The following is a 12,595-nucleotide window of genomic DNA, read 5'->3' as shown; positions in this document are numbered from 1 at the left end:
GTGGACCATTTCAGTTTGTCCGTGATGTGTACGCCGAGGAATTAAAACCTTCCACCTTCTCTACGAATAATTGTTTGGCCGAAATGATTTGATATTGAGATGAAAACGGCTGCATTGGATCTTTAATCCTCAAAGAGGTGTCTGGTTAATACTCTGTCAGCTGTTTTATTACGTAGTTCCGCCAATCTCCAAGTCAACTGTAGGCTGAGTGAAGCTGTGGAGAGGATGGCACTGACCCTATTCTGCTGTAATGAAGCAGCTTCCGGGCACAGGGCACCAGCAGTAAACATGGCGGAGGAGCTGTTGGAAGCGGTGGAGAGACTTCAGTCTCGGCTCTGCGAGAACTTAGAGCCTCGCAAGGTAATAATCGAAAGGCCCAGAATGAAATGGCAAGGTTGAAGCGGATGACTTGCGCCCCATAAAATGTTTAGAAATATTGTCGCATGGGAGGTAGTTCCGCTAATGTAGGTAGTTGCTGCTTTTTCTAAGAGCACGTCACGATATGTAGCCTAGCCAACTAACTGGGTTTCTTAACCATAGTTCATGTTAAGTTTAACCTAGTCCTCGAGCTACCTGCCGAGTCCGCAGAACTGTACTTTATGCCATGGAGTTATTGTAGCTAACGGACATTGCCACTGCTAATAAAGTGCTAATAATGTAGCCAGCTAGCTAGTGTTAAAGAAACAACCACAAAAAGCGAAAGCGAAGAGCGGGCATGGCTAAAAGGGATCCAGCTTTTGTCAAATTAACGTCAGATTTGATTTTTCGTAGCAGATTATGATAATTTACGCAGCAGGTTAGAATTGACGTAGTAGGTTAGGCGGATTATGTTGTTTGGGAAAGGGGTTTAGAGTGAGTTTAAATGTTTAAATGTAAAACATTTCAACTTTTGACGTTAATTTGACAAAAGATGGATTATGTCTAGACATGACCCCACAGCGATTGTATAAACTCCACAATCGAGCAACAGCAGCACGGGCCTAGTTATTAGATTGTTGCACTTCACTCAATGGATCAGTCCAAGTTTAAGGACAACAACAATACATTTGGTCGTAGTGCCTTACTGTGATATCGGCTGTGTCTCATTGAACAAAGCAATCCCTGCACACACTGCCATGTCGTGGTGGGTTTTTGTCAGCTGATCAACTTTAGTAAACACAACCACCTCTCCATATATGTGTAGTTAGCCTACCCCCACAACCCCCTTCAAATAGGCCACCGCAAATCTTGATGACTCCATGACTGTGCAATTTAGGCAAAATTGGACTACACAAATATGAATCAAGCAAAGTCTGACAGTACTAGACAGTTTGACAGCCTACAAAGTCAAACTACCCGTAAACCTACACTTTTACACATACAGCGCACACTTTTACGCAGTAGACAAATGTCATCAATACTGTGATTATGTAAATATTGTTATGTGTCTTTATATTTCCATTCATTCAATGATCAACAACCTTGAATTAACCTGACCCGTTACCTTTCACAAACTATATCCTTCCCTTTGGCATACCTGAATTGTGTGCACTTTGCTAATGTGTAGACTGTTTGGCTCTTCTCAGAATCAGGCAAGCTAGGTCGATCAGTGCAGAGGATGTAGTAAGCACTCTGTAAATCTTCTGTATTGGTGCTATCTAGCTCCAGAAGACCCTCAAAAGGCTGGGGGAGCTGCCTATGACTGTGGATATCCTTGTGGTAAGATTTTGGAAACAGTGTATGCTCATGTCATGCTTATTCTTTCGTTAGTGCAAAAGTGATCGTATCTCTTTCTTTAGTCTCCAAGACTGCACACATTGATTGCATTGCACCATAGTTCTTCACTCACCGCAGTGTTATTTAGAAGAGGAATCCAAGTACAGGCTCTGGTTTTGCAGCAGGATGATGTGACCCTCTGCTCTACAGGAGTTGATTGTGCTGTTCAATATTGTCACGCAACCTTCAGAGCATGCTCACTTCCTTTTTATGATGGGCAATAGCGCTAATATGGTCTGTTTTATGTGCACTACTAAGTGTACAGGCCTGCTCACTTAACCATTAGAGTGCCTGAATCTATACAAACCACCCACGTTGCTCTCCAAACATGACCCACACGACACCAGTGTCAAAAACATAATGTACTGATAATGAGGACACCCGACTACTATCTATGGCATGCTTATATTTTATTCTCGCCGGTGCAGGAAACTGGAGTAGGAAAAACTGTGAATTCGTTCCGGAAACATGATCTTGCTGGAGATCTTGCGAAGAGCCTTGTGGCCAAGTGGAAGAAACTGGTTCCCACCCCGTCTGCTGAAAGGTATGTTATTACTGAGGGATTGGGGGATTTCTTCTGATTTGTCTTCTTTGTCTTTTTCTCAGCGTATCGTCATCTGAATTCTACTGAGGTGTAGCTTTGTTTTTGTTCTTCCTCACAGACCCGGCAACGCCAAGGACGTACGGACACATGCGCACCCTCACAGCTCTGAGGGAAGGGACGTAAGCCACAAACGTGTCCGGGAACTATCCCCAGAGGAGCCTCCTCATGTAGAGGAGGAGGATGAAGAGGAGGAGATGATGATAGAAGAGGAAAGAGGCTACCGCACCAACTACTCCCCCTCCCCCCCTCAGCACCACTACAGCCCCCCACAGCTCAGCCACGGTGGCCAACGAGTGGGATACCAGTCTGAGGGCTACGAGAGCCCCATGGAGGAAGAGCCAGAGCCCGCGCCCAGCCTCCTTCACAAAGAGGTCCGACACACCAAACCACACAAAGAGCCTGGCAGGGAGCATCACGGTTCCCACGGCGACCGGGATGAGGAGAGGCGGCGACGTCATGTCCAGGCGAGCGGCGGTGGCGAAGGGAAGAAGCGCAGCGCGGAGAGGGAACCGCAGCACACTGGCAAGGCCTCCAAGCACAGTCGCCACTCCACCCCGCACGAGAGCAAGAAGGACAAGAGAGGTGGAAGTGATGGTGAGTGTGCTGCCAACTGAGTTGGCTGAGAATTTCGCTGTGACTTCTGTGTCATTATGACATTTACAGAGAGGGTGGTTCTCAAATGACAGCCTATTCCATAGATGCCTCTTTCAAGCTTTGAGTCAGTGTTGGGTTGCTGGCTTGTTAATAGATGGTTTTCCAGTCATGTATTATTTATTTAACCATGTTGGATAATGAGAACCATTTTCCCATTGACCTGTTCCCTAAAGATGTGGGTTGTCTCTCACCCACTTCTCTCTTTAAAAAAAACGACATCCCATTAACATCATTCCCTCCTTGTTCTCCTTAATCTCTAGGGAGGTCACGTGAGCCTAGGGACTCCCCTGTATTAGTCCAAGTGACTGAGGAGCAGGCAGAAGAGGCATTTGATACCCCCACCATGTCGTTTGAATCCTTCCTCACATATGACGCCCCTACGCCCACTAAGAAGAAGAAGAAGCCCGGCAGCAGCAGTCGGCCCTCCTCCCACCACCACACACCTCCTCGTCCGCCTGTCCTTCCCTTGCCTGCTGCTCCTTCCTCCTCCAAGGAGTCCAAGCCCAGCAAGGCCAACGGGAGCCGCAGCAAAAGGGCTGATCCAGCCCAGAACCCGACAGCAACGACTCCGGTGCCTGAGAAGCGCCGGAAGGTAAGAACAGACCTACATTGACCTTTTCTTCTCGCAAGATGCGTATGTTCAATTGGAGAATGTTGTATTTGCTGTCATATTTTTGGGCTGCGGGACAGTAAGTCCTTACAATCCACCTTCCTGTATGTTTTTATTAACCAGGTGCCCTGACCCTGATGTTCTCATTATGAGAGTCCTTGTTCTCAGGTTCTTGACTGAACTCTTTCTTTTACCTCAGGTGGTCGAGGTTGTGTCCACGCTTCCTGATATCTCTCTGCCGGCCATCCAGCCTTTCTACAGACCTCTGCCTTCTATTGATCTCACACCATTGTCTCCTCAGCGGCGTAAAGGTACTTATTGTTTTTTTATGTTGGTTCTTTCGCACTGTGTGGGTGCGTTCTAATGTCCATACAAGTGTACAACTGAGAATGCATTGGTTCATTCTATGTAGTATGCTAGTGTGTAAGTACAGTTTGTGTGTTGGACTTGTCTGGACTTTGGGGACATTTGTACATTTGCGTTTATTCTCTAGGCCTAATACATTTAGTTGTGATTGTCAGCAATTTTTCATGTTTAACTTTTGGCTTCTTTCCTGCAGGTCCTGTGTCAAATGACGCCGAGGAGGACACCGGCTTCACTGGGAGACGCTTTAACTCTAAAATGACGGTCTACTCGGGTTCAAAGACGTCCTATCTGCCTAAGATGATGAGTCTGTACGAGCAGTGCATCCGGGTGCTTCAAAACAACATTGACTGTGAGTGTTGTCTCCTAGCGACACTGTGAATGCCATGTAATGGCGTCGTTATCATAATGCTTAGGTTTTATTTCAGTTTCTGTTACCACATTTGGTTAGTTTAGTCAAGTGTAAATTTTTTGTTAATGTAGTACACCTAACATCTCTCAAAAGAGAGAAGGCAAAGGCATGGATCACTGAACCCATTTTATAATGGGCTGTTGTTCAAACACCACCAACTTAATTGTCTTGTGGATTCTTGTGGCTGCTGATCCACTTTCTCACGGTTTTAAAATAATTTAAACTAAAACTAAGAGCAACACGTGACTTCCTCTTTAACATTACACCCACATTGAACACTGACTGTTAGTGTGACTGTTATGTATTCTAACCACAGTGCTGTCCATGCTATATCCACGCTATCATTCTTTATCTGCGAGGTATTTAACACCCTGCTGATTGTGTGAGTCTCTGTATAATGAGATGGTTACTGTATGTTTTTTCCCAGCAATTGATGAGGTGGGAGGTGTGCCATTTGAGATTCTGGAACCAGTACTAGAGCGATGCACCCCAGAACAGCTTTACCGCATTGAGCAGTGCAATCAGGTAACACACACACACCCACAATCAAAGTAGCGTCTCACACATGAACGCACAAACCGTCACCCAGTACGAGATGGTCAGTGAGCATGTAGTACACAAGCTGTTAACTGTTAGGCTTTGAACAATGAATGGTGTTTACTCTCCCTACTAAATTGTAGGATATATTTCATGTAAAAAACGTGATCAATTTGAACACTCTTTCTTTTCCCCTCAGTGTTTTATGGAGGACTCTGATGAGCTTTGGCATCGCCACTGCCAGCGGGACTTCAAGCGTGAGACGCCCCAGGAGTACGAGTCGTGGCGGGAGATGTACCTGCGGAAGCACGACGAGCGGGAGGAGCGCCTTCGCAAGCTCACCCAGAACATCAGTTCGGCCCATGCCAACAAGCCCAAAGGTTCTTTCTCTACATCCTATCTATGAGCTGAATTCTACTATAGCGTAGTTATTACTAGGAGTTATTGTTATCATCAATGAAAGTGTACAGAGGGTGTTGATTTTGAGTGAGCATGTGTTTTATGTGTGTGTATTTTTCCTGGCAGGTCGACAGGTTAAAATGGCATTTGTGAACTCCGTCGCCAAACCTCCGCGTGATGTCCGCCGGCGACAGGAGAAGTTTGGCACCACAAGCACCTCCACTGCCAGCTCCACCGCAGCTGCAGCTCCGATCAAGTATGTGGACACTAGTGTGCATATCACTATCACACACTGCATAGTAGTGCACACTCTTCATGTTGGCACTTCCATGTTTATTTTTTCCTACTTACATTTCCATATACGAAGACATGATTGGCTGAGTGGTAACTTTATTTGCTAACACGTAATTCAGACTCTCAAACTTATTCTCAAAGGTCCACTAAATCATATTTTAATCTACAAATTGACCGTTCTGATTCTATGTGAATTGTTGCAATGTCATCATGGGGAACCAAGTTCACGCAGAGGGGTTACGATTCCTAACGTACATTGAATTAAAATGCGAAACTCGCCCTGACGTGTTCTGGACTATCCGACCTTGTAGGATGACACATAGCTTCAGGGATGCCAGAGTAGCCAGAGATTTTGTTAAACAGAAAGGGCACAAGAGAGAAGCCACAGATTCTCCGGTGTTCAATCCGACAACTGGGTGAGGCTAGAAGAGCACATACAAACATTCTGGAATTTCTTTCATGTCCCCACCACCATCAAACAATTTGTTATATTGCCACTTACATTTTCATATACGCAGAAATGCTTGGCTGATTGCTAATTTAAGATGATATGCACTACATCATATTTGTATCAAATTTGATCCAAATATGTTTTGTTTGAGGAATGAACAGTCATAAGATATTAAAAAGGTTCAACACAATGGAGGATGAAATGGAAGAGACATTCTGACGTGTTCTGGACGTTCCGACCTTGCAGGATGACATTGTGAAAGCTAGGTGGGGAAAATAAAACGAGACAGTTGTTCAATCTGAGGATATAGCAGCTATGCTACATGAGTAAAAAAGAGCGCATAGAAACTTTCTTGAAATGTTCCTCGCATTGCTTACTAGTTTTCTGAGTATTCAGAGATGGCGCATATAATGCCCCCCAGATTTGAAAAACACTATTAAAACTATACTGTTTTTTTATTTTATTTTTCTGTACACTGATTGGATTTACCTTATTTTATTTTTTAGAATAAGGCCAGCCTTGTCGTATAGCTCTCACTCGGATGAGCCCAGCCACTCCTCCTCTCACGACAGTCCCCCTGAGACCTCTCGCTCCTCAGGCCCCAGTGGTGGGGGTGGCCCCAGCGCCAGAGACAACAAACCACAGGTCAAAAGTCAGTATCGTGTGTGTGTGTGAGAAAATGGGTTCAGATATTTCTATTAGACCCAACATGCATGTAAAACAAAAGTACTTTCCTGATTTAACACGTGTTGACTTTAATCTCTGAGAGGACATGTCTGCGTGGTTAACTTTTCTGTTTTAAAATGTCACGTCTGTTTGTCTTGCAGAAATCGCCCCCATGATGGCCAAAACTATCAAAGCTTTCAAGAACAGATTCTCCCGCCGATAGAGCTAGAGAGAGATGAATGTATGACGTGATTGAGAAGGGGAGGAAGAGATTGTAGGAGCTAAGATCTTTTTAATTCAATGAATTATGGGTAATTTACAAATACCCACCAGACATGTGCACACACATACAGTCGTGGCCAAAAGTTTTGAAAATGAATATACATTTTCAAAGTTTGCTGCTTCAGTGTCTTTAGATATTTTTGTCAGATGTTACTATGGAATAGTGAAGTATAATTACAATAATTTCATAAGTGTCAAAGGCTTTTATTGACAATTACATGAAGTTGATGCAATGAGTCAATATTTGCAGTGTTGACCCTTCTTTTTCAAGACCTCTGCAATCCGCCCTGGCATGCTGTCAATTATCTTCTGGGACACACTGATGGCAGCCCATTCTTGCATAATCAATGCTTGGAGTTTGTCAGAATTTGTGGGGTTTTGTTTGTCCACCCTCTTTAGGATTGACCACAAGTTCTCAATGGGATTAATAAGGTCTGGGGAGTATCCTGGCCATGGACCCAAAATATCAACGTTTTGTTCCCCGGGCCACTTAGTTATCACTTTTACCTTATGGCAAGGTGCTCCATCATGCTGGAAAAGGCATTGTTCGTCACCAAACTGCTCCTGGATGGTTGGGAGAAGTTGCTCTCAGAGGATGTGTTGGTACCATTCTTTATTCATGGCTATGTTCTTAGGCAAAATTGTGAGTGAGCCAATTCCCTTGGTTGAGAAGCAACCCCACATATGAATGGTCTCAGGATGCTTTACTGTTGGCATGACACAGGACTGATGGTAGCGCTTTTCGGGATGCCCCAAAAAAACAAAAAGGGGATTCATCAGAGAAAATGACTTTGCCTCAGTCCTCAGCAGTCCAATCCCTGTACCTTTTGCAGAATATCAGTCTGTTCCTGATGTTTTTCCTGGAGAGAAGTGGCTTCTTTGCTGCCTTTCTTGACACCAGGCCATCATCCAAAAGTCTTCGCCTCACTGCATGCAGATGCACTCACACCTGCCTGCTGCCATTCCTGAGCAAGCTCTGTACTGGTGGTGCCCTGATCCCGCAGCTGAATCAACTTTAGGACACGGTCCTGGCTCTTGCTGGACTTTCTTGGGCGTCCTGAAGCCTTCTTCCAACAATTGAACTTCTTGATGATCCGATAAATGGTTGATTTAGGTGCAATCTTACTGGTAGCAATATCCTTGCCTGTGAAGCCCATTTTGTGCAAAGCAATGATGACGGCACATGTTTCCTTGCTAGTAACCATGGTTGACAGAGCAAGAACAATGATTCTAAGCACCACCCTCCTTTTGAAGCTAAGGCAGCAGACTTTGTGAAAAATAATATTTGTGTCATTCTCAAAACTTTGGGCCATGACTGTACACACACACACACACACACACACACAGATTTTCTCCATTATTTTAGCGTTTCTTAAATACACACACAATTATGTCCTCCATTTTTAAATGTTCCCAGATAGACCCTGGCAAACAAACACACAGACAAAATATTTCAAATGCGAAACTAGTCATTTGTTACAAGTTCATACACTACAGAGGAACTCTGACACAGACAGAACTATGCTTTTATGGTACGCATAAGTTAAGACATCAAATGACAGTGCTGTTACAGGCAGCATGTGTTTACGTACAATTGAATAGACCCATTTTATTCCAGTGCATCCACACCTTGTTTTCTTACTGTGTTCAGTGTTGAACCACATGTGCATCCCTACTTTTATCTGGTTCACTGTGATGAGTGAGGAATGAAGTGAGTGCGGAAAGAGGAAAACACAAAAAGGGAGAAAGAGGAGAGAGGAAGTGATAGGACCCTGCAGCTTCACTCTTATGTATTTATTTTCATCTCTGGGACCCCTGGCTCCCCCTGAACCTGGATCCAAATGGACGTGGATGAAATAGTAATTTTAATAGATTTTAATAAATGTTATATGGACATTTTCAATAAAATTGATGTTTTGCCCTCAAATGTATTCATGTTCTATTGTGTCTTGTGTTGATGTTGAAATGAAAGAGAAAAACAGTGCTCAAATCTATCAAGGGAGCCTGTCCACAGTGCACTGAATAAGTTGCTGTATGTAGTAGTGTACATTCTGTATTCCCAGCACTATTGAGAACATAGAGAATATGTAATTGTTCAACTTAATATTGTATCACTGACTGTAATAATGACTACTGAAAGAAACATGCGATGGATGTTGGGTGCAAAACAAGTGAGAGCAGCTTTCCACTAGACAAGGATCAAATATCAGTTATGAGTTTTACAGGTTTGTGTGCTTGGGTCATGGCATAAACCCTGTCAATTTCTACAATCTTAAAATGTGATTTTTAAACATTCTTAACCACACTGCTAACCTTATATCAAAAAGCACATTTTTGTAGCCAATTTTGACTGGAATCTAATATTTTGGGTGTGAAAGCTAGTAAACAAATAGCTAGTGGAAACCCTGTGCTTGGTGTTGGCCAGGCCAATCAGAGAGCACGTTGATGTTCTGCATCTGTACGTCCATCTTGATTGGCTATTAACGTACATGTGGTTTTGAAAGGTTTCCTCTCCAGAATGTTGTGGAAAAGTGAAACCAGCCAGGTCAGTCTGAAACAAACAACTTAGCTAGTTCGACAGCTCCTATCATCACCAGCTAGGACGTACATTTCTCTAAAGTGCGATATTTAGTACCTGTGATGTCTGGTCACGGCCATGGTGGGCACAGCCACGGCTGCTGTGAAGACGAGCATGAGCCAGCGGAACGGGGCCTGGAGTATGCACTGTATCAGCGCATTGACATCGAGAAACTGCAGTGTCTCAACGAAACAAGAGAAGGCGACGGGAAACTCGTGTTTAAACCATGGGATCAACGGACTGACAGGGAGAAGGTAATGTTGTCGACTCCTTGCGTGTATAGTACATCTCAATTTAACCATTTTTGAGGGTGTAGAAGCCCTGAATTATCATCTGAAATTATGAAACTCAGCTGTGGCAGCTGCCATTTTGGCTCCTCGGTAAAACAAAACGTTGCAAAAATGTATCGCGTAATTGTCAAGGGAAATTGGTATGCAGCGATACTGCAGTTGTCAGTAAAGGATGATATGATGCGCCCTTCCAGAAGTCCATGATACACGTTCACTTGTAATATTAAAAACCCATGTTGACTTGTTTTGTACACTGAACGAAATATGTAACTTACACAGGTGGTGGAACATTTTGGTGTCAGTGAACTTTTCTTTAGAGCTGATCTGGACGACCTCTTCCATTAGTGAAAGCCAATTTCTCATAACCTTTCTAATGTGATGGGTTTAGGCTGGGTTTCTGTACAGCACTTTGATATATCAGCTGATGTAATAAGGGCAATCTAAATGCATTTTATTTTAGATTTGATGAAGGCCCACTTAACTTTCTCATACCTGTTATGTGAAACGTTTTCTCTCATTTAATTATCTGGAAATGGTCTCTAACCTCTGTAGTTTGTTGAGAGTGATGCTGATGAAGAGCTCCTGTTCAACATCCCGTAAGAACCCCACCCCTCAACCCCCTTTTCACCCTTTCTAATCTTGTAATATTAACTTAAAACTTGTTTCATCATATTGTGTTTTATGCATTCTGTCACAAATCATATTTTTCTCAGGTTCACTGGAAGTGTCAAGCTGAAAGGGATAATCATCGCCGGTGAAGACGATGAATCGCATCCTGCTGAAATGAGACTGTGAGTACTGTTTCTGCCTTTCAGAAACACCTCGGGTCCTGACTGTGGGATTGCATTGAGCCAGTGTAGCATGTAGCAACTCACTCTGAGATTTGATATGATGCTTATTACTCACGACTCAACCAGGGGAGTATTCATTTTTTGCAAAACAGGTCACAACAGAAAATGTTTTGCAATGAGTTTCTATTGGACAGATTCAGGTCGTTTTGTTCCGTTTGCTTTTGTTTGGTTCATAGTGAATACCCCCCTAGCTCAGGGCAAACTGAAAGAGCAAGTAGCTAACATATTGCTCTGTCAGTGACATTTGACTCACTCTTCACACGGTGAGACAAGACAGCTAGTGACAATTAGCTATGTTCCGCTACATTGGCATGGAAATACATGTATTTATTGTCACCATGTGTGGTTTTGATAACTGTTTGTCACTTTGTTGTTGCATTGTCCGTGTAGGTACAAGAACATACCCCAAATGTCCTTTGATGACACAGGCAGAGAACCTGAACAAGCCTTCCGTCTCAATAGAGATCCACTGGCTCAGCTGGAATACCCAACTAAGTAAGAGCAATAGTATTGTTTTCCCAGAAAAAAAATTGGTTTGGTCACTGCTCACCCATAGACTATTTCCGAGGCAAGATAACAAAACATTTGTATAAAAAAAAATCACATTTCAGTTTACTGTGCCTAAGTACCCACCCAACCTAAAAACCCACTAAACGAATCAACCCTAAATTATCATTCTTTCCAGGATTGCCCGTTTCTCCAACGTTAATCACTTGTCCATTCACATATCACGGAACTTTGGGACAGAGTCCACACGGGTCTACTACATTGGGCTGAGAGGGGAGTACTCCCAGGTGAGAACAAATTAGACCCACCTCCAGTAAATTATCTGAGGCGCTGAATGTTTTATTTGTTTCTTATCGTTCTATTGATTTGCAGAATTATGTTTCGCTTTTGTATCAGGCTTTACTTTGACTGTTCCATGTTGTCCATTTGTGAAATGGCAAAACACCTCACCTCTGTCTCATCTGTTTTGCATTCTTCCTCCCAGGCTCACAGACATGAAGTGACTATCTGCAACTACGAGGCGTCCGCTAACCCTGCAGACCATAAAGTCGACAGCATCATCCCACAAACAAATTTCATCTCCTGAGAGAAAGGAGGGGTGGGAAAGTTGCATTGACAGATATGGGTCAAAAGGAAGTGGTGATGGATACTTAGGCCTGGTGGGTGAACTTTCTTATTGGAGGTCAGGTATGACTAATACTGAATATCAGTGTCTAATCTGGATTTGCTCAGTTGTTGCACTTATTGTACCACAAACAGTGGAGGCTGAAAGGAGTCAGTTTTCATTTGGGTAATGACTACATTTAACGCCACTCACTGGCAACCCTGTGATAAAGCATCAAAAGCTTCAGTGCTTTTATCTAAAATATATCTGGGTACTGTGCCACCTAGTGGTTTGTTGTAATATGACAACTTGTCTCAGCAAAACTGGAACGACTCCAATGTCACCTGCAGTGGGAGATCACTCATATTCTTTCTCATCCAAGCTCTGAATGGTTTAGCAATAATGTGAACATTTTGACACAACCAAAGTAGATCAGCATAAGGTTTTCATTTGAATAGATTAGATTTGACTCATATACCCAAGTGACTTGCTCACTATACCACACGGCTTCCTTTGACACTCACCAAACACAAAAGCTGTTTAACTCTGATTTCATTGCATTATTAATGAGCTGTCACATTGCTGCCAGTGGCTGAATGTGATTGCTTTGTGCAACATGTTGGGAATTTGAGGAAAATGCTGTATGCCTAGTCTAAGGAATAGAAAATGCCCTCTGCTGTTGTGTGTGTGATGTAATTATTTGAAGAATAAAGATGTTATACATAAGAGAATAGTAGT

At 43.3% G+C, this 12,595-nt stretch overlaps 2 protein-coding genes across 2 annotated transcripts; both read left to right on the top strand.

Moving 5' to 3' along the window:
- The first annotated feature begins 39 nt into the window (after window positions 1-39).
- On the top strand, window positions 40-8,958 carry LOC109907584 (elongin-A-like). Its single transcript, XM_020505635.2, has 12 exons — window positions 40-360; window positions 1,642-1,698; window positions 2,184-2,299; window positions 2,418-2,953; window positions 3,274-3,605; window positions 3,823-3,934; window positions 4,183-4,338; window positions 4,826-4,923; window positions 5,135-5,315; window positions 5,461-5,590; window positions 6,586-6,731; window positions 6,907-8,958. Exons 1-12 carry the CDS (start codon window positions 226-228, stop codon window positions 6,966-6,968), a joined length of 2,061 nt encoding a protein of 686 aa, XP_020361224.1. The 5' UTR covers window positions 40-225; the 3' UTR covers window positions 6,969-8,958.
- Window positions 8,959-9,515: 557 nt separating this feature from the next.
- LOC109907583 (PITH (C-terminal proteasome-interacting domain of thioredoxin-like) domain containing 1) lies at window positions 9,516-12,588 on the top strand. The gene is made up of 6 exons (XM_020505634.2): window positions 9,516-9,859; window positions 10,448-10,491; window positions 10,609-10,686; window positions 11,137-11,241; window positions 11,432-11,540; window positions 11,738-12,588. The coding sequence occupies exons 1-6, from the start codon at window positions 9,668-9,670 to the stop codon at window positions 11,837-11,839; spliced, it is 630 nt and encodes a 209-aa protein (XP_020361223.1). The 5' UTR covers window positions 9,516-9,667; the 3' UTR covers window positions 11,840-12,588.
- The last annotated feature ends 7 nt before the right edge of the window (window positions 12,589-12,595 follow it).

This window comes from Oncorhynchus kisutch, linkage group LG17 (assembly GCF_002021735.2).
Source record: "Oncorhynchus kisutch isolate 150728-3 linkage group LG17, Okis_V2, whole genome shotgun sequence".
Taxonomy (NCBI): Eukaryota; Metazoa; Chordata; class Actinopteri; order Salmoniformes; family Salmonidae; genus Oncorhynchus; species Oncorhynchus kisutch.
Note: the sequence above shows the minus strand (reverse complement) of the source record. Positions and strands in the feature narration are given on the sequence as shown.